The sequence below is a fragment of the Hippocampus comes genome, unplaced genomic scaffold (genome assembly GCF_001891065.2).
Source record: "Hippocampus comes isolate QL1 unplaced genomic scaffold, H_comes_QL1_v1.1 scaffold112, whole genome shotgun sequence".
NCBI classification, from domain to species: Eukaryota; Metazoa; Chordata; class Actinopteri; order Syngnathiformes; family Syngnathidae; genus Hippocampus; species Hippocampus comes.
In genome coordinates, this window is record NW_017805841.1 from 1,751,381 (window position 1) to 1,774,592 (window position 23,212).

A 23,212-nucleotide genomic window follows, 5' to 3' on the forward strand; every position below is an offset into this window, starting at 1 on the left:
CCGGGCAGCAGGCAGGGGACACCCTGAACTGGTTGCCAGCCAATCGCATCATTTTATTGCACAATATTTATACACTATTGTATTCCATCCATCAATCTGTCTGTACCACATAACCTTTCCCAAAGGTTCAGTAGATTAATGGTAACATAAGATGGGCGGGGTTGGGGGGGGGGCACCGACCAACTAACCAATAGCATGTATGTCACGGCGTCACAACCCGTAAGAAATGGGTATTTGTCCACAAATGGTGGAGCAACACATGAAAATAGGCTCATATAACAATACACACAGGCATAGTCCTCCTCTGCAAAGAACATCTAATTTTACTTATGTACTGAGGAGCTGAGACCGTCTTCATGTACTATATATCTCTGTGCCTGCATGGGTTTTCTCCTCACGCATTTCAACAACATGTATAGCAGGTTAATGGAACACTCTAGTCTAAATTGTCCCTCGGTGTGATTGTAAGTGCAAGTGGATGGTTGTCTACAGCAGTGTTTTTCAAACTTTTTTGAGCCAAGGCACACTTTTTTCATAGAAAAAAATTTCGCGGCACACCACTAGCTGAAAATGTGACCCCCCCCCTTATTTTAACAATTAACGTGTTATATTGTTACTATAACCGTTTTTAACATTGAAGAATGACGTTATAACAGCTTGAATTGGAATCAAATGAACACAAAAAAAACAGTATTTTATCATCTTTCATATTTATTGTTTCACCGTCGTCCTGCATTCATGCGTCACAAATTTGCTTGTCTCTCGTCGAAACACAAGGCAATTGGCTAGCTGTTGCTTCTCCCTAGCGGTATGGGAGGGTACTACATGATTACTTTCTGGGCGAAAGACCACACAGGCATACAAATTAGATATTTTCCCGCGGCACACCCGACAATGTCTCGCGGCACACTGGTGTGCCGCGGCACACGGGTTGAAAAACACTGGTCTACAGTATGCGTGCCCTGCGATTGGTTGGCAACCAGTTCAGGGAGTACCCTGCCTACTTCCCGAAGAGAGCTGGGATGGGCTCCAGTATGCCCGCGACCCTCGTGAGGATAAGCAGATTAGAAAATGGATGGATAATGTGTCATTACTCTTTGCTTTTATAGTAAAGCATAATAATAAAGAGTTCTGTTTCCTTGTAAGAAAAACATGAGATTTTTTTGTTCATAGTTTTTTAGTAGTCTGCAACGCATTGATGGCATTTCCATTCATTTCAATGGGGAAAGATGACTTGACATATGAGAGTTCTAAATTCCGAGCGTGGTCAGGAAGCTTGGCTGGTGACCAGTCCAAGTTATACTGCACCTCTCACCCAAAGTCAGCTGGGAAATGAGGACAAGCCCTAGAAGATGGTACAGTGCCTTTGATTCAGACAGACATCTCCAAATACTGTAAACATTTCTCTCACACATTTTTTTTTTTGTGTGTTAAAGTGCTGCGGTGTGTATATGTTTCTGGATTTTACCTCCCAACAGTTGTCAAAGAAGCACCTGACTGTATACAAATCTGGAATGTTATTTTAAGTACAGCTGTGCCTTGACGTACGAGTTTAATACTTGCTCAATTGTAACGCAAAACACTCAGAACTCAAATCATCTTTCTCCACTGAAATCAATGGTAATTCCAATGATCTGTTCCATCCGTGACTAATCTAATCTAATCCAATCACATCATGAGATGGAATGTAAAAAAATTTAACAGTTTGCGCACCAGGATTTTATGCTTGAATTCAATGGTCATTGTCCAAGCCCTGGCCACCAAGCGGCAGTGTAATAAAGACACAAAGAGGACAATCACAACTGCCAACATCAATGCTACTTTCGTTAGTCCACCGATAGCACTTTGTCTCGTGTCATAGCATTACGTTAGCAGACTTTCATCAGACAAAGTTATGTGGTTTATTTAGTTAAATACACAGCATGTAATTCTCTTTTTATTTTTTTATCTGCTAGGGGTGCGCCGATCGATCGGCTGGGATCGGTATTGGCACCATTTTCCTTAATTTAGGGGGATTGGTGATCAGCCGATCTCTAACTACAAACCGATCTTGTCCATTGATCTTATCTCCCTCCGCAGAGGTCTGAAAAAGTCAGCTAACAGGGTTTTCATTATTATTTGAGAAAACTACTTTGTACATTTTAGATAACCCACTGTAGTCTTTCACGGGTATTGTTCAATGTTTTACAATAAAACAAGATCAGAACATTGAAAGTGTTTGCTGTTGGTTATGAAAAAAAAATCTGCATTGACAAGTCAGGCTTTTTAAAGATCAGGTGATCAGTGACCGGCCACACAAATTGTGATCAGTGCACCACTGTACTATCTTCCGAACTGCAGCTTGTTGTGAAGTTCATTGCTAACTTCAATTCTTAATCACAATTTCAGGCAAAAAAATAAATAAATCATCGAAAAACTCACGCATCAGGTAACTCGTAAGTCAAGGTACCACTCACTGTAAAGTAAGTTTTATGCAAGAAAAACGCAACTGATGCCTCTGTCACCAACTTGACGTGTTGTTCACAGTTTCTCTCTTCCACACTTTATCTCTTTGATTTGACCTTCCATTTGAAAGAGTGTGCTTCCCACACTTGAAGCCAAACAGTTTCCTTTGTCATTATTAAAAAGACAGCTGAAAAATGTCCCCAGCCTCGATGTCGTCATAACAACTCGACAGCCAGGAGGCAGAAAACAACAATTCAAAAGGTCACCACAGGCAGGCTTAAAGCTAGAGTGGTGCTCAGAGAACAGACCTCCGCCAAGGATCATCAGTCCTAGCCAAGTGCTCGTCTTCACAGATCCAGTACCCACCTCCTGCATATTTTGCCCGTAAGATCACGTGTGATACAAGTAGAAATGAATGAAAACAAGACCTGATGTTGCAATGTTAACACAAGTGGAAAAACACATTCCCTGGATCTGCACCATTAGCCGGATCCCCACCAAAATTTTATGGGTTCCTCTTGGCCAGTACGTCACTCCCTCGCTACTTTTTGTGGCAGTGGCCTGTGCTTTTTTTATTTTTTTTTCATGAAATCCCCCTAACAAACACATAAATAAGTGAGTGATAAAAACATAACGTTGCTGGGTGGGGGAGACCACTAAAACACTTCACCAAAACATTGGCACAGCAACAGTGAGCTTAGCAACCCACAAGAGAGGCTCCCCTCATCTCATTGTTACGCTAAGAAAAGAAATTAAATTCTAGCAAAATCAGATCTAATTAAGTAAGACACACTGATCTTAGCAAACCACAAGAGAAACTGCCTATTCTCTAAATTACCGGTAATAAAAACAAAGTGAATTCACACTAAATTATATTAAATTGAACAAAATGCCGTGAGTTTAGCATGTCAAAAGAAAAAAAATTCCAACAAAATAAATTCTAATAGTCATTTAAAAAACGTATACATTCTAACAGAACATCATGAAAATAAAAATAAAATGTAGCTAATTTACAAGACACAGTGAGTTTGGCAACCCACAAGAGAGGCTGCCTATACTCTTTCCATTAATAAAATAAAATGAATTTAAACAAAATTTATCAAATGAATACATTTTGATTATGCATAAAAAAAAAAAAATTCAAACAAACTAAAATATTGGACAACAGATGCCGCTTATTCGCTACATTAATATCATGAATCAAAACAAAATTAAATTGAATTTATGATTTTTATTCATGCATTTATACAATAACAAATTCAAATAAATTAATTAAATCAAACAATGAATTTAACAACTCAAATTAAAAAAAATAAAATTGAACACAACTAAACTGAATTAAATCAAATCAAACAACCGAAAATAGAATTGTATTGAATAATCTGTCCATCCATCCGTTGTCTAATCCGCACAAGGGTCGCAGGCATGCTGGAGCCTGTCCCAGCTGACTTCGGGTAGTAGGTGTGGTACACCCTGAACCAGCCAATCGCAGGGCATACAGCCGAACAACCATTCACACTGACAATCACACCTAGGGACAATTTAGAGTGTTCCATTAACCTGCCATTCATGATTTTAGAATGTGGGAGGAAAACAAAGTACCCGGAGAAAAGCCACGCAGGCTCAAGGAGAAAATGCAAACTCCACAAAGGAAGGACGAAGCAAGAATCGAACCCTTCGCCTCTGCACTGTGAGGTGGATGTGCTAACGAGACATTCATCGTGCCACCTAGTGTACTGACTTAAAATTTTCTTATTCATACAGTGATAATATAGAACAAACAATTTTTTTTTAATTGAAATTGGAAAAGTGAAATTAAATAACTACACATTGACCTTAGCAACCCATCAGCGGCTACCTCGTCTATTCTCCACATTAATTAAATCAATAAAATAAAAAAAGTAATAATAAAAGGTAAAATCAAATATTAAATAGACAATGCAACCCACAGAAGATAATGAATAAATACATGAAAAAACAAATGATGATACCTGCCTACATTACATAGATAAATGAAATATGAAATACATAGTGAACATTGCAAGTCATACGAGAGGCTAACATGTCTTTCTCTACATGAGTTAGATACATTAAACAGTTCATTCAATTTAAGACGTACATTATCATTTTTAATCTAAACCACCTTATCCACTCTACTTAAAAAAAAAATAAAAAAAAGATTAAACACAACCAAGAAGCACCCATTAAATATGAAATATGTCTAATGTGTCACGTCTGTAAGTGTGACACCGTGCATATATCCTTGCCTCTTGTCACATTTATATTACGTCACGCAGTAAGAATGTTTTGTGAGTGGTCCCCATGGTCGTCATGACACAATGTGAGCCTAATTAGGATAAGTGAAAAAAAGGATGATGAACTGACATACGGAAAACTGGCACATGCAGTACTGTGGAAAAAGCCACCAACAGCCCTTTTTTTTTGTTCTGATCATACTTAACAGCAGTCATTTTGACTTTTAGTAGTTATTAGGACACGTACTATCGACTGTATTTATATGTTGAAAAAAATTTGACCAATATAATTAATTTCAAACCTTTTTCCATTGTTATTGTGACATATAACCTGCATAACTGAACATGAAAAAAATCTCAAGAAGGGAAGTTAAACAAACAAATGAGAAAATGTATTTGCACAAGTGTGCACACCCTCTTATATCTGGGGATGTGGCTGTGTTCAGAATTAATCACAGTCCAACTTGTGTTGAATGGGAGTCAGCACACACCCGCCACCATTGAAAGTGTCTCTGATTGAACTCAAATAAAGTTCAGCTGTTCTTAGTAGGCATTTCCCTCCTTTTTTTCAGCTTTCTAGTAGAAATCTGATGGTTCTGTGCTAATACTGTCTGGAAAAGCCTGCTAGAACATCTGAACTTTATTTGGGCTGAATCAGAGTCACTTTAAATGTGGGCAAGTGTGTTCTGACCCCCATTCAACAGTGTTCGCTATGATGGGTCATAACAAAAAGAGAGGATCTACTCTTCTTGTTTTTGTGTACACATTTGTACATAATGTTTAAAAAAGAGTGCGGATGAGTAAAACTATTTTTTAAAAGCTGTTTATGATTTTTTCCCCCACTGAAGGTGGATCAGGAATGTATATCCCGTAATAAATACTGCGGTGGTTCATTGGACTGTTCATTCATTCTTTAACATTTTAGACATAATCTGTCATAATGACAGTAGTGAGAACACATATTGAAGCCTCCCGGTCCCCAGAGTGTCCCCCAACTGTTTCCCTCCAAAAATGTTTGGCTCTTTGTTTCTCTCCCAGTCGTCTCAAGAGCTCCATCACTCCACCTCCTTAACTTATCCTCCCCCTCCCACCTGGCCACCTCCTCACTGACAGACCGAGGTGGTTCTATTTTAGCCTCTCAGCTCTCCTCTCACTCTGTCTCTGATTGAACTCAAATAAAGTTCAGCTGTTCTTAGTAGGCATTTCCCTCCTTTTTTCAGCTTTCTAGTAGAAATCTGATGGTTCTGTGCTAATACTGTCTGGAAAAGCCTGCTAGAACATCTGAACTTTATTTGGGCTGAATCAGAGTCACTTTAAATGTGGGCAAGTGTGTTCTGACCCCCATTCAACAGTGTTCGCTATGATGGGTCATAACAAAAAGAGAGGATCTACTCTTCTTGTTTTTGTGTACACATTTGTACATAATGTTTAAAAAAGAGTGCGGAGGAGTAAAACTATTTTTTAAAAGCTGTTTATGATTTTTTCCCCCACTGAAGGTGGATCAGGAATGTATATCCCGTAATAAATACTGCGGTGGTTCATTGGACTGTTCATTCATTCTTTAACATTTTAGACATAATCTGTCATAATGACAGTAGTGAGAACACATATTGAAGCCTCCCGGTCCCCAGAGTGTCCCCCAACTGTTTCCCTCCAAAAATGTTTGGCTCTTTGTTTCTCTCCCAGTCGTCTCAAGAGCTCCATCACTCCACCTCCTTAACTTATCCTCCCCCTCCCACCTGGCCACCTCCTCACTGACAGACCGAGGTGGTTCTATTTTAGCCTCTCAGCTCTCCTCTCACTCTTGTGACTCGAGATGAAGTTCACAGCACTGTACACATTTTTGATTTTGTTGGCCTCCCCCAGCCTCTCTTGGGAGGGCAACGAGGGATTCGGGCAATGCGCTGTCACCCTGCGGGCCGGGGGGCCATGCGGACCGGGGCGAGCTGGGTGCCCCTATATCTTGAGCCTGCCGCCGATGACTGTGCACCTGCCGGAGCAATTCGGGGAGCTGGAAAAGCTCATGAAGGATTTACAGACATTGAAGGATGACGTGGACCAGCTGAGGAAGATATGCGGAGACTGCGGAAGACGTCAAGAGAGCAGGTATGGTGAGGAGGGACACTCGGAGACACAATGCTTAGGGCAGGGAGATTTGGAAGACGGAGACGAGCAGGGAAAGACAGTGGCACGCTCCATGTGTGCTGTAGAAACAAGTGAGAAAGAAGTGTCCCTGAAGGAAGCAGCTGGAAACGATGAAAAGGGAGAAAGTGAACGACCCGAGGAGGAAAGTGGAAAACAAATTGGAAATAATCAAATGCATCAAGCGCGGCCAGATGAAACAAATGTGATGGAGAAAAAGACACAAATAAAGATGCCGCAGGACCGTGGGAGGCAGGATCAAGGGAAGATTTGGGAGGAGAAGAAAAAGGAAATGGAAAAGGGGGTAAAAGCAGGGCAGAGATTTGAGAAACCAAAACAGACTGCAAACAAAGGGCTCGCAGACAAAAGTGAGTCAATAAAAAAAGACGTCGAGGAAGTGTTGGAGAAGGAGGATGGAGAAATGAGAAGTGTAAAAACAGAGAGAGGAAAAGCAGCCGAGAATGTGCAGAGAGACAGTGATGGAGACTCAGCATCCAGCAAAGCGACTCAAAGGACAGACTTTGTTTCAATTAGCCCGACTCCTGTGTTGACATTTATCTCAGCTCAAAGGCCTGCGTTTGCAGACTTGGATAAGACTGAGCGCATCACGTCATCTCTTCCATCGCCTCCCTTCTCCGGTTCCACTTCCAATTACTTACCAGTTATTAATCCAAGAAGAACCCAAACAGCTTCGACTGAATCAACCACCATAAGGTATCCGTTGGATGTAACAAGTTCCCCAAGCTCAAGTTCAACCTCCATCATTCCTTCTCACAGCCTCCGCACAACTATTCCCCCCAAAGCTACAGAACGCAGCAGGTGGCCAAGCACCGACATCGGCTCGAAGCACCAACCAGGCCTGAAAGATAAGGCGGAGATAAAGCGTACACCCGGAATGAAGCCTGATGCAATCAAGCCGAAGGATTCCAAGCATGACCGTAAACTGGACGTGAAAACCAAACAAAAAACAACTCATCAGAAAATCAGAGCAGAGATTAAATTGAAAACTGGCAATGACACGAAAAAGTTTCACATTCAAAGAGCTGATAACAGGACAACTGATCCTTACCTCAAACCCCCAAAAGCCAAACATGGGCAAGACAAGACAACTAATCTGCAGCAGGTAGCAACTAACCAACAAGCAAGACCTGCAACCGACGAAGTACCCGAATCAGACCAAACCCTAATGTTAAAGAAAAACTCTAAACCTATCAAAAGACCTGTTCATCCTGTTAAAACCAGTATGACTGACCAGAAGCAAAAACCTGAGAAAAAATTAAAAACTGAGACAAAAGAAAAACTGGATCGAAATGAAGCAAAGCTACATTTCCTGCCTGATCTGCAGACTGATTCCAAAAAAAGGCAAAAACTGATAGAACCGGTTAATTCCGATTCTTCTGGGGACTCTGAGTCACAAAACAAATTTACAGCTAATCCCGATCACAGACTGAAATCCAGCCAGAAAATTCCCAATATTAACGCAAAGCCCAAAACTGGTCAGGTGCCCAAACTTAACCAAAAGCAGCCCAAGCCTGCAAGAGACCAAAACACTCAAGATAATATAAAGCCAAAAGTCAGTCAAGTACTTCCTGATCCTGACCGCCAATCTGTGTCGAATCAAAATCCTGGTGAGGACTCGAAAAGAAAATCAGAATCCTGGTCTCGCTCTACCGACACACCACCAGCCAGACCGACGCTGAAGCCAGGAGGACCACCATCTGAACCAAACCAGAAGACCACAACTCCCCAACCTCGCCATTTTAATCAGACGACAACGGGTAGTTTCGATGTTCAACATCCACCTACGTCCAGTCCTGATGTACAGATGGCTGAGGTGACTCATTCCCGAATGGACACAGAGTTCAAGCCCAGCACGAGGAAAACCGTCACTCAAAAGACCTTTGGCAGCCCACGCCTGGGGGGCCCAAACAGCGGGGTGGTGTTTGAACCCACGCCACAAACAACCAGTTCACCTTCCTCAATCCCAAAATCAACACAAACGATCCTGCTCGGCAGTGTTATTCCGAGCACAAATCCAGACCTCACAAAACCAAATCTGCACGCTAGAGATGAGGCAGCAACTCGCCAAAAGACTCTTGAACCCCTTTCTCCTCGTGCTCAGAACTCCTCCAGCTCTGACTTGAGCTCAACAACCACCACTGACCCCGTGGCCCACCCAGCTGCCGAGTTGTCGACATCAAGTGCTCGCGAGCTACGTGTGAAAATCAAACAGTTGGCTGCCACGTTCTTCAACGGCAGCCAACTGGGCCCGAATGGAAGATCGCCACCGGGAAGGCGTTTGAAAGATCTGCCAGAGGATCACCAGGGTGATAACAGGCCAGTCAGTGGATCACTGATGCAGATACCATCTGGAGGTAAGAGACACAATTTTTCACACGCCAAGGGTACATTTTTCAGATCTTATGATGGGAGCTCTGGACTGAGCTGCTCTGAATGTTGATTTTCTTCTGGTGAACTTGTTTTGTGCCATGTTATGATGCATTCTTACAGTACTTGTAACCTTGAAAAGTCATATGTTGGAACGGTCCAAAACCGAAGAACCCCTGTACTTTAACCACTTTTCTAATCAAACCTCTTGCATTAACTACTTTTAAGAGCCATACGGTCTACTTAGCTCCACATTAGTGTGTATTCCAAACCATAAAATAAAGTGTTTATACCCCGTAATGTTAAAAGCAACCATTTTCTAATAAATGACTCACACCAAATGCATCAAGCATGGAGGTCCATCCTTGGGCTGGTAATTTGTTGACCTCTTTTACTGTTGGAAAGTAGATAGATGTGTTGCAACTCGTTTTTATATCTCAGCTGCAAGGTGATCGTAACTACCTTGAAAGTAGGGTATTCAACTTTTTCCTTCAAGGCCGGGCGTGCTGGAGCCTATCCCACCTGCCTTCGGGCAGTCGGCGGGGTACACCGTGGAACTGGTTGTCAGCCAATCGCATAGCACACATAGACGAACAACCATTCGCGCTCTCACTCGCACCCATGGACAATTTAGAGTGTTCCATTAACTTGCCATACATGGTTTTGGAATGTGGGAGGGAACCACAGTACCCGGAGAAAACCCACGCAGGCACAGAGAGAACATGCAAACTCCACACAGGAAGGCTGGAGCCGGAATCGAACCCTCCATCTCTCCGTTGGGAGACAGATGTGGTAACCAGTCGCCCACTGTGCCGCCGTCTGCAGCAGTTTTGCAATTTTTAAAGCGGTGTTGACTTGAGGATCATTAGTGTAATGTTTCACAAATCAGGCCAATTTTTGTGACTTAAACTGTACTACTTTAAGTCATCAAGAACTGAACTCAAACTTTACGATTTTAGTTACTGGACTTTGGACACTCCTCTGCCAATAAAAGACAAGGTTGTGATTTGTGGCACCATCAAATGCTCCTCAGGTGCAGTTTCCGGGGTGAAGAAAGACTGCTCGGACCACCTAGTCAAAGGGCAGGTGATGAAGAGTGGCATCTATCAAGTGACCCCGGATCTCCACACCGGCAACGGTGTTCCGGTACTGTGCGAGATGGAGGTACAGGGCGGGGGATGGACCGTCCTGCAACTCCGGCAAGACGGCAGCGTCAGTTTCAACCGCACCTGGGCCGAGTACCGATCAGGCTTCGGGGAGCTTCTGAATGGAGGGGAGTTCTGGTTGGGCAACCAATACATTCACTTCTTGACCCGGAACAGAGACATGACACTGAGGGTGGAGTTGCAGGACTTCTCGGGGGTGACAGGGTACGCAGAGTATGAGAACTTTAGGGTGGCAAGCGAAAGGATGCGCTACAGGTTGACGGTGGAGGGTTATTCCGGCACAGCGGGAAATGCGCTCCGCTTCAGCCCCCACTATGACCACAACAACCAGGCCTTCACCACCCCGGACCGAGACAATGACCGCTATCCCGCTGGGAACTGTGGGGCTTACTACAGCTCTGGGTGGTGGTTTGACGCATGCATGGCTGCAAACCTCAATGGAAGGTACTATTTGGGGAAATACAAGGGGGTACGTAATGGTATATACTGGGGGGCCTGGCAAAATATCTCCACTGAGTTCTACCTCACAAATGAAAGGCAGTCTTTTAAAACAGTCAGAATGATGATCCGACCAAAGGGATTTTTAAATTCATGAACATATGATTATTATACAACATACACTCCTTGCAAAAAAAAAAATGTTGGGGTTCTGGGTGAAATTTAAGGATGAAGCATCCCTGGGAAGAAAAAAAAAAGTTGGGCTGGCATTCAAACTTACAGGTCAAAATACGTTCGTTTATGAATACTATAGAGGAGTGCATTTTAGGCACATCTTGAAATGTCAGTCCAAAGCCCAATAGCTCTAACGTTCTGTGAGGAATGTATGTTCGTATCAGTCACATCAACTTTCAGATTTTATACTGAATCAAAACAAATTAGAACGCAATAAACATCTGCTGACCTCTTTGGCGCAATGCTTCTCCCTAGTGGTAAACTGTAATTCTGCAGTAAACTGTGTGCTGATGTAAATGGAGTCCTCGGTTTACAACGAATTTACAACTTGGCCGGAAGATGATCCAATCAACACACACGCACACAAACAAAACAAACAAGCAAAACAACAACAACAACAACAAAAAAACAGTAAGTACTAACTGAGAGTGAACCGAGCACTCCTGTAATGTGATATTTGAGGATGTACATGGCTTTTACAGATACCAGGCCTTCCATTCATAGTGGTGAGATATTTCTTGTAATGGATTATTTTCTTATATTGATTACTGATGCTTGAAAGTGTTTGAAAGGTTGATGGGATTGTGTGTTTCTGCTACGTTTCATTATATACCCCACCATCACCAAATGCAAATTAAAGCAGAGCGTGACAAGTGAAAAGTGTGGTTTGGTTATTTGAATAAATATTCGTTGATAAACTGAATTATTTTATTTTTTAACCATTTCATTTTGTGGTATGTTCTCTATAATAGGCACAGTAAATAAAAACGAAAGGACAACGCATAGAGGTATCTTTTTTAGTCAATTGTTTGGTGTAGGCATAAAATAACAACCAAAAACCAGAATCGTATTTTTACATTTATTTTAATGATTTCGATCTCTCAGGCTTGACAGGAAACTCATACTTCCGTCTCTCTTCCAACTTTACGTAACTTTGTAAACAAATAGTAATCGAGATTGCTACCGATCTAGCCACCTACTTCGCTATCAACCCAATTAGCAACCTACCATTACTGACTTATACATGAATATATAAGTACTGTATGACTAATGACTTCAGTCCATTCCTACCAGCTATGTGGCTAGCGCTAAGCGGAAGTCTGCTTTTACGTCATCAGTACGTATTTTTAACACGTAACTTGACTGTTGTCGCAGCGTGACATTGGCAACCTCTGAAAAATGAATTCGCGTACGCTTATAGTAACGAGTGCTGTGGTTCGGTCGTCAATGTGTTAATTCTTTGCCATGCTGCTCTGGAGCTCGCCAGCTCTACGGAGCGTCGTCGGACTTTTCAGGTGGCGGACCGCCAATCGTCTTCGTACCCCGCTGCGTTGCACACACCAACAACGGTGTCTCTTCACGACTACCGGTGGCAAGTTAGCCAGAGAGTACGACGAGGGCGAGTCGAGCCACCGGCCGCCGCTGAGGGAGTGGAGCCTGAAGGTCAGCCCCTTCAGCACTTTGCGGGCATGCCTGAGTTGCAGCATCTCTGTCCGGCCCCTGGACCCGCACGCGTTTCCCGAAGCGGACCGAGCCTTCGTCGCGGTCCACGGAGGGGACCAGGGAACGGACGTGGAGGACTTCTGTGTCCACTACGACGACCATGGCAAGGAGCTGTTCATCTCGGCGGAGAGGGCTGACAGCAGTTTGTCTGTCCATTTGTCTGTACCCATCAAGAGCAGTGAGTTCACAGTTCAACACAATGCAATATTACAGTACAATCGTAGGTAAGACTGTCTTAAGACTTCCCCACTTTTTTTTGCATTTAATCTTAATATTAAATGCAAATGCTGTGCACTTAAAACCTCTCTTAAAAATGAACCTTATTTATACCTGAAGAGTAAGAAATATACGGTATGCGAAAAGTTAAAAACAAGTGAACTGGAAAGGACTGAACATTAATACTGCGATTAATTGCGGGGGGGGGGTACTTAAATAATTCATTCATTTAATCATTTTTCCGATCCGCTTTATCCGCACAAGGGTCGCGGGGGGGTGCTGGAGCCTATCCCAGCTGTCTTCGGGCAGTAGGCGGGGGCCACCCTGAACCGGTGGCCAGGCAATCGCAGGGCACACAGAAACGAACAACCATCTGTGCTCACACTCACACCTAGGGACAATTTAGAGTGTTCCATTAACCTATGTGCATGCTTTTGGAAAGTGGGAGGAAACATGAGTACCTGGAGAAAACCCACGCAGGCCCCAGGAGAACATGCAAACTCCACACAGGGAGGCCGGAGCCGGAATCAAACCCTGCACCTCCGCACTGTCAGGTCGACGCGCTAACCACTGGTCCACCAGGCCGCCTACTTAAATAATAGTTCGAGTAAAATGTTTTGCACATCACAAAAAATCATTCGTACCGGAACATATATTAAAAAACGGGATGATTTATTGTACAGAAAATTATTCTGTTGTGAATTAACTTTAGTGCAAATAAATACATCAGTGCAGATGATGAATCATACATTCATGTAGATTAGTCATAGATTTTGACACGTTTGGAACATGTAATTGTGTGTGTGTGTGTGTGTGTGTGTGTGTGTGTGTGTGTGTGTGTGTGTGTGTGTGTGTCAGATCTCTTCATTCGCACCCACGCTGAAGGCAATGTGCAGGTGAAGAACATGGAGTGTGATATCTGCAAGGTGCACACAGAGAAAGGTGACTGCTCACTGCGTTCAGTCAAGGTCAGTCAAGAAAAACACACTCACTGGGGACACCTTTTATTAGGTGCACCTACACAAACCAATGACATCCAATACAAGCTAAGCTGTAGAAACAGCTGTCATAATGCAGTGATGTAGTTACACACCCCTCCAAACAACCACAATAAGAAACATCTACTTAAATCAATCCCTTTTTTTTGGTCGTGTCAAGGGAGAATATTTGATGACTTGTTGATTCCATTAGATCATAGGTATCAACCATATTTTTATCATAGGCCATATAGTGGGTACGGTTTCTCTCAGAGGTCTGTTATGACTGTGAAAATCATCAAAAGTGGTACCTTGGCTTCTTTTTTTAAAAACCCAAAATGTTTAACCAAACACTATTCACAGGCCAACAAAAAATTAGCGTAGATGTTACAGTAATTGTAAACCCCTAAACAACTGCTACTTAACACACAGAGTAGCAACATATAAGCAGAACATACAATACTAACAATGAAAAAAAATGAACCATGCTAAACTGTAACCTCAATTATTGCGTTATCAATGTATTTTTCCCCCTGGGGAAAAAAAAACACTTTAGTTAATTTAAGGCTAAAGCACAAAGCAAATGTAGATTTTAGTGACGACATGCACATGAACCCACTCACTGATTTTGTATGTGCACCTCAGGGCCATCTGGTGGAGGTGCGGTCAGGTGGAGATGTCACAGGCGAGGGCACCATCCATGGCAACGTGGATATCAGCGCTTTTGGCAAGGGTGTAAGGACAACACAACTTTAATGCATTTGAATAAACACAATCAGAAATACTCACCTACCTTTACAACATAAATTCTTAACTAATATTTGTTCCGTGAAAAAAAAATCTAATTTTCTCCTCACAGTCTATTCGCTTAATTTCGTAGAGTTTCTCTTGATTGCACTGCTTCCAGTACTTTTAGCATGGCTGTGAAATTTCCGCGGGTTCGCAGAATCCAATGGATTCTGTTGTGAAAAATATCATTTTCACAAAACCTCTATTTTTACATTAAAAATCATTGGGGGGAAGGGTAGGGGATCTACTTGGCTTTAATAGCCTTGCGCGGCGACCATGCCTCCTACACCGTGGGTCAATACAGCCAGACACGCGGAGTTTTATGCCAGCTGAGTGCAGAACATGTTTTGGCTGCAACTCAGCAAAGCAGACAAGAACTTAACGTGGGCTAAAAATAGCATGATTTTTTTTTTTTTTCAGTCAGATTTAGGCCTCAATGCATTACCAAACCTATAGCGCTGGCCCATGTAACTTAAACCTTTGTTTCCCAACTTTTATTGAGCCGAGGCGTAAATTTGAAAAGAGACTAGAAACACATTTGTTTGCACACGACCAAACAAAAATGTCACAAAAAGTGGATACACAGATTCATCACATTCTGCCATCTAGTGAAATAACATTTAATTGTTCTGACTGTCACTATATGTTATTGGCATAGATAGTTGAACAAAGACTCGAAATAATTTCCAGACCAATAAAAAAGAAAGGGCGTATATTTGCAAATGACACCAGCATTTTTCTGGTTGTTCAGAGCAAAACATGTGACAGCGTAGTTCCACGAGGAAAACATGTCTGTAGCCAGGTGCACACATTAGCACATCAAATAATCCGTATCTCTGGTTAGTATGATGTATTTTTATTCCATTTTTATTTATTCATTTGCCATAAATATTGATTCAAAACTGCTCCAGCTGATGTAAATGACACAGTTGCGCGATGTTATATTGTACAGTGTTGGTAGTTTCTACAAGTGGGATGTGATAGTGGCGCGATGAAGAGGTGGATTGAGTTTCCACTGAAGGCCCAGGTCCCAAACTTGTGGTCCGCCAGTGGCAGTAAAGGAACGCTAGGGGGAAGCAGCACCTTTCAATCCACACTACACAGATGAGAAGAGTCTTTGAGTGCCCTTCACTGCGCTGTGCTTGGGTTGTGCAGGCGGTGCGTGTCAAGAAGCTGCAGGGCTCCGAGATGAAGGTCTCCACAGAACACGGCCCTCTAGCGGTCAAGGCCGTCTACGCCGAATCCAGCTGCGTCTCCTCCTTCACGGGAAAGGTGGAACTGGGACTAATACACGGTGATCTGAACAGGCACATGTATTTTGCTGCCATGCCACTGGGTCAATTGAGGGGCGTGCACGGCAATTTTTGTCACATTGGGCCGTTATGACTGTGAAACCGTGTACACTGATACTTTGGTTTATGAGTGCCCCAATTTATGAGTGTTTCGAGTTATGAGCTATTGCTTGGTAGTTTTGTGTGCGTGTGTGCGCGTGCGCTATAAATATATATATGTGTGTGTGTATGTATATATATATATATATATATATATATATATATATTAAAACAAAAAATATTTTTTTGCATTGGATCTTATATTAGATCGTGCAGAAAAAAAAACAATATAAAAACGTTTCCCTAATATATTTGTTGGAAGATGGGAATGTACTCCTCGTCAGAGCAGAGAAGAAGTGCGTCACCCGTCCAGAATCTAAATCTCTCTTCCTGCAAGGCACATGTTGGAAACAATTATCTTGTTTACTTGCACTATTGTCACGAAGCCACACTGACTTTGTGTTCTATTCTGTCCAAAGGTGACGCCACTGTGAAGAACAGAGAAGGCCATACACTCATTGGTAAACATTTTCTGATAGCAGCACACAATGCAATGCTCTGTATTGTTGATCGAATGTGAGTTTTAATGTTTTTGTCAGATGGCTCCAATGGCCTCTTGATGCTTTCTTCTGAAAGTGGAGACATCGATGTATATGTGGGAGACGGCGCCAGCTCGGAAGTGCTCAGTCGGGAAGGTAGAAATATGCAAATTTTTCAGGTTGTGCAGTAAAGAACATATGCATTGTTTACTGTACCCTAGTACGGGACCTCAAATCCTTTTGTTCACCAGAATTAAGTCAGCAGCATGGTAGGGAGGGGCATTGCTATGACAGTAAGACCAGTTGGTGACACACAGTTATTGTATGACTGGCGTGCCTCAGGAGTCATGTACAAGTACTCCCCACTTACTATTTATGTGTGGCGTGAGTCATGAGGGTACTTCCTTTGTGTGACATTTCTTGAAAAGTACAATAAAATACAGATACTAGAAAAAAGACTGATAAACATAGAAAAAAGTACAGACTGAAAAATTATTTTTCTTTTTTTTAACAGTTAATTATACAACATTTTCTTCTCGGAAAATACCGCAGTACTACAAAAACTTGCATTAACTTGCATAGTGCACCAACTAGGAAGGAAAATAAAATTACTAGGACATGCTATGAAAACAATGTGCTCCCGTGGCTTTGCGAACAATGTGAATTGATGACCAAAACTGATAATTTAGTTCATAGCTGAATATAATACACCTCACATGGATGTGTTTTTTCAAATTAGATACATTTTAATAGCTAACCCTTCTGTGAACCTGTTGCAGTATATTATTTGTTAATGTTCTCTGGTTTGCATTCCGCCATGTTACCGCTATCTCCTTTTTTTCCACCTTTCAATCCCCACAATCTCAATCAGTCAAAATATCAATTGCCGTTGACTTTACAAATCTCTACCTATGCCTTTTTTTAGTGTTATTTTAATTTGCGGGATTTGGAAAAATAACAAGCCTCTTTGGACAAAGGTTTTTCAAATGTAGGATGTAAAACTAAATCAGGAATACATATTAGATACCTTAAAAAAAATCTACTCAAGTAGAGCAACAGAGTATATGTACATGATTACTTTCCACCACTGGCTTTTGAATCCCTTGTTTCTTACTGTAGGACAGGTTTGTGTCCGCGTGCCGTCTTCGTTACAAGCAGAGGTGGAGTTATGTGGTGTCACGGTTGACGTCAGCCATGATGTTATTCTGCACCAAGTCCAGGAGAACACTACTGAGAACCAAACCAGAGTCACTGGTGAGGAACTAGAGAGCATATTTTTCTTCACAGAGCCCAGAATGTGGGTTGGGGGAGGGAGAGAGACACACAAAAATAATCGACATTTTTTACTCATGGAGGCAGTAGTTCAAAACTGCATTGTTAATCAACCATGACATTCTTTCGTTCTCCATCTCTCCTAGGCTACATGAACACAGATGGTCCAGTAAGGCAGCGGATCAAAGTCACCACGGAAAGAGGCTCAGTCAGCCTGAGGACGCAAAGCTGGTTGCAGTCCTTGAAGCTGGGACGCTGAAAAGTTACATTGTGGCACTGCAGTGTCACTCACAGATGAATATAACCCATCGTGACTGTGAAGAGACTGAAATAATCACACCTCTGTGCAATCACATTTTTATTTAATAAAAAAAAAAAATGGTATTCATTACAGTAACATTGATTTCACTCAATAAGAAATAGTCTGAATAAGTCTTTGCATAGTAAAACTGCATGATCTAAAGATGCCATACATTCCCCAACAATGGGGTTAAGTGTTTAATTTGAGGTTTTGAGGTAAGCTAACATGATTTAAAGTACATATGAACACACACACACACACACACACACACCAAAGTATACAATATAGCAAAAATGACCTCTGCCAAGGTTATGTTCCTGTTTGTTTGCTGCCTTAGTAAACATGAACAATTACTGTAGGTAGTTGTTGGAGAGATGGTGTTTAGGCCTCAGTATATTCCTTTCCTAGAAGCCATTTATTGTTGTGGACCTCTGCATTATTTCCAACATTTTTCCTCACAATTTTTTTTTTTATTTTCCTTTCCACTTTGGTCAATAGTCCAATGACAAATCTTTTTTTTCTTTAATATCAATATCAAGTAAAAATATTTTTTCTCTCCACTTTCTTTCCATGTTTCACTGCTGTCCAATAAAATGAAGGAAATCTTTTTACATGTTTTATGTTCGTCCTGAGAAAGTCCTCATTTTTCATCACGGTCCAATGAAAATCCCTTTGGGATTATCAGGTTATTCTCCCTCTCACTATCGAAAGAAAATGACTTCTGGAGCATTTTAGCATTTTCCCAGTTGGTAGAGCATGGGCCTCTTAGTCTCAGGGAACATTGGGTGTTATTTGATTTTTTTTTTTAAATTTTTATTCTGCTGCAATGGTCAATTAAAATCTTGGTTTGACTGCTTTTCAGAGACCGGCTAGCTCAGTCAGTAGAGTGTGAAATTCTTAAACTCACGGTTGATGCGCCACTGCTTTTTATTCTTACACTGTCCAATAAAAATCACTGTTCAAGTGCAGTTTAGAGCCTGACTTTATCAGGGTCGTCGGTTCGACCCCCACGTTGAGCGTTACTTAATCTTTTGTATGTTTATCTGGCCCCCGATTCATGCTGTTACACTGTCCAATGGAAATTTCAGTGTGTGTGTCTGTGTGCGTATTATTAATATTCTACATTTTTGTGTTAGTGCACACTGAAATCTAAGCATCCTTTCAGTTTCATTTTCACAAAAAGTATTTAAAAATAAAATATTTATTAACCTATGGCGGCGCGTGACCTGCATCACCGGAAGTTGTTAGCGGTCAGCTGGCTGCACTTGCATCTTGCGATTACAGTTCTAGCCATATATCTTTTTAATTTGTATTATTCTAATTCAAAGTTTGTTTCGCGTACAATTCACCGATGGCACTTGCAAAGAATGGGAATCTGTAATGCCAGGAGAAACATTTTAAAACGTTCGTGAGCTACGATTGTGACGTTGTTGCACTGAAGACGCTGCCAAAGTGCGTCCCATGCTGCCGCGTCAGGTCTCGACTTAGGTAAGCACTGATTCCTTTTCTCAAACTCACAAGCTCTTGTATCGACTTTATTTTTTTCTGTTTCGTTTGTGTTCTGGGCCCTTATGGCTGTTGCTCATCATGGCATGCGTGTGTGTATGCGTGCACGTGCGGGAGGTCGGTTGCTTGAAAAGTCGATCTTCGGTCAAAAAAGGTTGGGCACCCCTGTATGTTACACTGTCGTTTGAAAATCACGCTCACACCGAGGGACAATTTCGAGTGCTCAATTAACGTATCATGCATGTTTTAGGAACGTGGGAGGAAAACAGAGTACCCACGCAGGCACAGGGAGAACATGCAAACTCCACACAGGGTGGCCGGAGCAGGAATCGAACCCTAAAACTCTGCTTTGTGAGGCCGACCTGTTGCGTCATTGTCCAATATAAATCTCAAATTTTCCTGCTTCCCTACATTTTTCATCATTGTCATATGAAATTTCAATTTGTCTTTCTGGCCAACATTTTCTTGTTATTAGGATGACAATCAAATGTGTAACACTTGGAAATGCTAATCATTCTTCATTGGACAGCAATGTTTTCATTCATTCAAAGTTGCATTTTTACAATAGAAAAGTGGTCCAGAAAATGGATGGATCTTAATGAAAGAAAAAGTCAGGTTTCTGTGGAAGTGCCAAATTAGGATTGTTTGGGCCTTGGCAGAGGTCTGAGCTCTACTGAGTTCCTTGTAGGCTTCACTGGTGCGATTATCAATACCATGCCATTCTTTGTGCGCACAGATTGCTTTATCGAAGCCACAATTTGGTTTGTTCGTTGCTGTACTCCCAGTGCTGCACATAAGGTTGTAGCCTCATGGCAGCCTCCCTGAAAAAAAACACACACACACACATAAACATCCAGTATGCACAAGAAGTGGTGTACACTTGTGAATTTTGACACTCAGTTCCTTAGAAAACAGCTTGAATTTCTTGTGAGTAGTGCAGATTGATGAAGTACTGTAATTTTTTTTTCTTCAGTTCTTACTCTGAGATGCGGTTGCAGCCGTGCATAGTGATTGATGAGAGTGGCGGGCAGAGCCTCTCGATGTATCTGATGGCGCGATCAGTTAGGGTACAGCCGCTCACGTCCAGCTCTCGCAGGTACTGGGCTGCTCCATGTGAAAGGCACTGCATTGCCATATCAGTTACCTGTGAAAAACAAACAATAGTCGTGAAATTGAGACCCCATAATTTTTTTTTTGGAGAGGGTATTATGTGGGGGGGGGGGTATTATAGAGGCGCCGGATACAATGTTTGCTCAGCAGCGTCTCCTGGGAAGGTGGGAAAAAAAACTACTCCAAACACCACTTTCACCGATCGAGACCAAATTAGGGTTGAATGTCATTATGATAGGAAACATGAATAAAATCTCTAAGACCCATGCCTAGAATTCAACAGGAAGTTGACCATTTTGGTTTAAAGCGGCATTCTGGACGTATTCCAGGGCTCGTACTCCAACTAGGGAATTCAGCCGAACAAGGCCCAATTGGGACCAGATATCCTCGACAGATGGGTGACAAAGCTTTTATGTGGGAAGGGCATGTCATTTTAAAATGTATGATTCTTTCGTGGGCCTGTTCATGGCTGCCCTCAATTTTAATTTGTAGTGGCTCTCATTAGATTGTACATGACTAGTGAGTGTGTATATTGTATACCTTTAGACAGCCTGCCACCCGCAGTGTGAGCAGGCCTCTGCAGTAAAATGAAAAGGCTTTGACCGCCTGGTCGGACAGTTCCAAGCAGCCAGACACGTCGACGTACTCCAGATCTGTCAAGTACTTGCACAAATTCTACTCCAGAGAAAACGTATAGAGAAATAATTAATTGTGGGATATTAAACATTCATCCAAACATAACACTGTCTGCAGCCACAGGAATGATTTGAGATTTGTAACTTTAATTTCTTATGTTCTGCTGGAAAATGTAGCAAGTAGGTCAATACATAGTTGCAATTGCGAGGTGATCAAATATTTAGCAGTTTATAGTCACATAGGGATAGATTGACAGGTGGGTAGATTTGAAGAAATGTACAGTATGTTGGTGGACTCAAGGTTTGTACCTCCATACCAACATCTGTGATGTTGATACATTCGGCAATAATCAACCTTTTCAAGGGAACCTCCTCGAGAGCAGCCAGGCCCTAAAAATACAACATCATAAATATATATACAAAGTCTGCGACACATTTGTGGGAATAAGCAGCATGCAAGTACTGTACGTCGTCTTGAATGTTACAGCCGCTGATGTCCAGAGAGCTGATGGAACTGCCCATTAAATACTCCAGAGCGACATCAGTAAGCTGCTCGCAGTAGCTCAAGTTCAGATGGGACAGCTTGGTAAACCTAATCAGGCCATGACAAAACAAGCTGAGTTGACTATGTGTGTGTTTATGTGTGTGTGTGTGTGTGTGTATGTGTGTGTGTGTGTGTGTGTGTGTGTGTGTGTGTGTGTGTTTACATCTGAGATCAAATTTGCTACAGTGAAAAACCCCCTGTTGTGAAAAATTTCTTGCTGCAAACATGATTTAGTTGTAGAGGAGTTGTGTTTTGACTGTTTGAGCAAGAATGTCTGCGTGTGTGAGTGCAGAGTGTAAGAGTGGAAGCGACTGTATGATTGAGTAAAAGTATATGTGAGCATGTATGTATGAGTGAAAGCATATCAGAGTCTGAGAGAGGACATGCAAGAGTAAGTGTGTGTAAGAGAGGGTGGAAGTGAAAGAGCTGGAGAGAGTGACTTTGGGAGAAAGTATGCAATAGTTTGAGTGAGTGTGTTCAGTGAGTGTGAGGCAGTGTGGGTGGGTGGGCGTGTGCCTGAGGGCGAGAGAGAAATCGTGAGAGTGAACATGTTGCGGATGTGTGAGAGTGAGTGCGTTGGATAATGTGAGAGAGAGTGAGAGTGAGTGTGTGTGATTATAGTGTGTGTGTGAGAAGAGTGAGAAATTTTGCGATAGTGTGGGAAATTGAGACCACGTGAGTAAATGAGTGTGAGAAAATGTGATTGGAAGGTGTGACAGAGTGTGTGAGTGTTCGGAGAGTATGTATGTTGGAGGGGGGGGGGGGGGTGTGTATGTGTGTGTGTGTGTGTGTGTGTGTGTGTGTGTGTGTTTACATCTGAGATCAAATTTGCTACAGTGAAAAACCCCCTGTTGTGAAAAATTTCTTGCTGCAAACATGATTTAGTTGTAGAGGAGTTGTGTTTTGACTGTTTGAGCAAGAATGTCTGCGTGTGTGAGTGCAGAGTGTAAGAGTGGAAGCGACTGTATGATTGAGTAAAAGTATATGTGAGCATGTATGTATGAGTGAAAGCATATCAGAGTCTGAGAGAGGACATGCAAGAGTAAGTGTGTGTAAGAGAGGGTGGAAGTGAAAGAGCTGGAGAGAGTGACTTTGGGAGAAAGTATGCAATAGTTTGAGTGAGTGTGTTCAGTGAGTGTGAGGCAGTGTGGGTGGGTGGGCGTGTGCCTGAGGGCGAGAGAGAAATCGTGAGAGTGAACATGTTGCGGATGTGTGAGAGTGAGTGCGTTGGATAATGTGAGAGAGAGTGAGAGTGAGTGTGTGTGATTATAGTGTGTGTGTGAGAAGAGTGAGAAATTTTGCGATAGTGTGGGAAATTGAGACCACGTGAGTAAATGAGTGTGAGAAAATGTGATTGGAAGGTGTGACAGAGTGTGTGAGTGTTCGGAGAGTATGTATGTTGGAGGGGGGGGGGGGGGGGG

The 23,212-nt window shown here is 42.2% G+C and overlaps 3 protein-coding genes across 4 annotated transcripts in view; 2 read left to right on the forward strand and 1 right to left on the reverse strand.

Moving 5' to 3' along the window:
* The first annotated feature begins 6,075 nt into the window (after positions 1 to 6,075).
* On the forward strand, positions 6,076 to 11,478 carry LOC109526765 (tenascin-N-like). 2 transcript variants are annotated; one of them, XM_019888244.1, is made up of 3 exons: positions 6,076 to 7,009; positions 7,046 to 9,217; positions 10,264 to 11,478. In XM_019888244.1, the coding sequence occupies exons 1-3, from the start codon at positions 6,517 to 6,519 to the stop codon at positions 10,989 to 10,991; spliced, it is 3,393 nt and encodes a 1,130-aa protein (XP_019743803.1). In that variant the 5' UTR covers positions 6,076 to 6,516; the 3' UTR covers positions 10,992 to 11,478. The 2 variants fall into 2 exon arrangements, with proteins under 2 accessions (XP_019743803.1, XP_019743802.1); XM_019888243.1 differs by having other exon boundaries at positions 6,076 to 9,217.
* A 541-nt stretch (positions 11,479 to 12,019) lies between these two features.
* On the forward strand, positions 12,020 to 18,614 carry fam185a (family with sequence similarity 185 member A). The gene is made up of 8 exons (XM_019888400.1): positions 12,020 to 12,749; positions 13,646 to 13,755; positions 14,410 to 14,499; positions 15,709 to 15,847; positions 16,364 to 16,405; positions 16,484 to 16,579; positions 17,543 to 17,677; positions 17,842 to 18,614. Exons 1-8 carry the CDS (start codon positions 12,314 to 12,316, stop codon positions 17,952 to 17,954), a joined length of 1,161 nt encoding a protein of 386 aa, XP_019743959.1. The 5' UTR covers positions 12,020 to 12,313; the 3' UTR covers positions 17,955 to 18,614.
* A 1,161-nt stretch (positions 18,615 to 19,775) lies between these two features.
* The window catches only part of fbxl13 (F-box and leucine-rich repeat protein 13), a 40,541-nt gene continuing 37,104 nt past the window's right edge, over positions 19,776 to 23,212 (reverse strand). The window contains exons 22-26 of the mRNA XM_019888186.1: positions 21,716 to 21,839; positions 21,557 to 21,637; positions 21,153 to 21,287; positions 20,483 to 20,646; positions 19,776 to 20,323 (exon numbers count right to left, since the gene is read on the reverse strand). Coding sequence (XP_019743745.1) covers positions 20,245 to 20,323; positions 20,483 to 20,646; positions 21,153 to 21,287; positions 21,557 to 21,637; positions 21,716 to 21,839 — 583 coding nt within the window. The 3' untranslated portion in view covers positions 19,776 to 20,244. The remainder of the gene's footprint in view (positions 20,324 to 20,482; positions 20,647 to 21,152; positions 21,288 to 21,556; positions 21,638 to 21,715; positions 21,840 to 23,212) is intronic.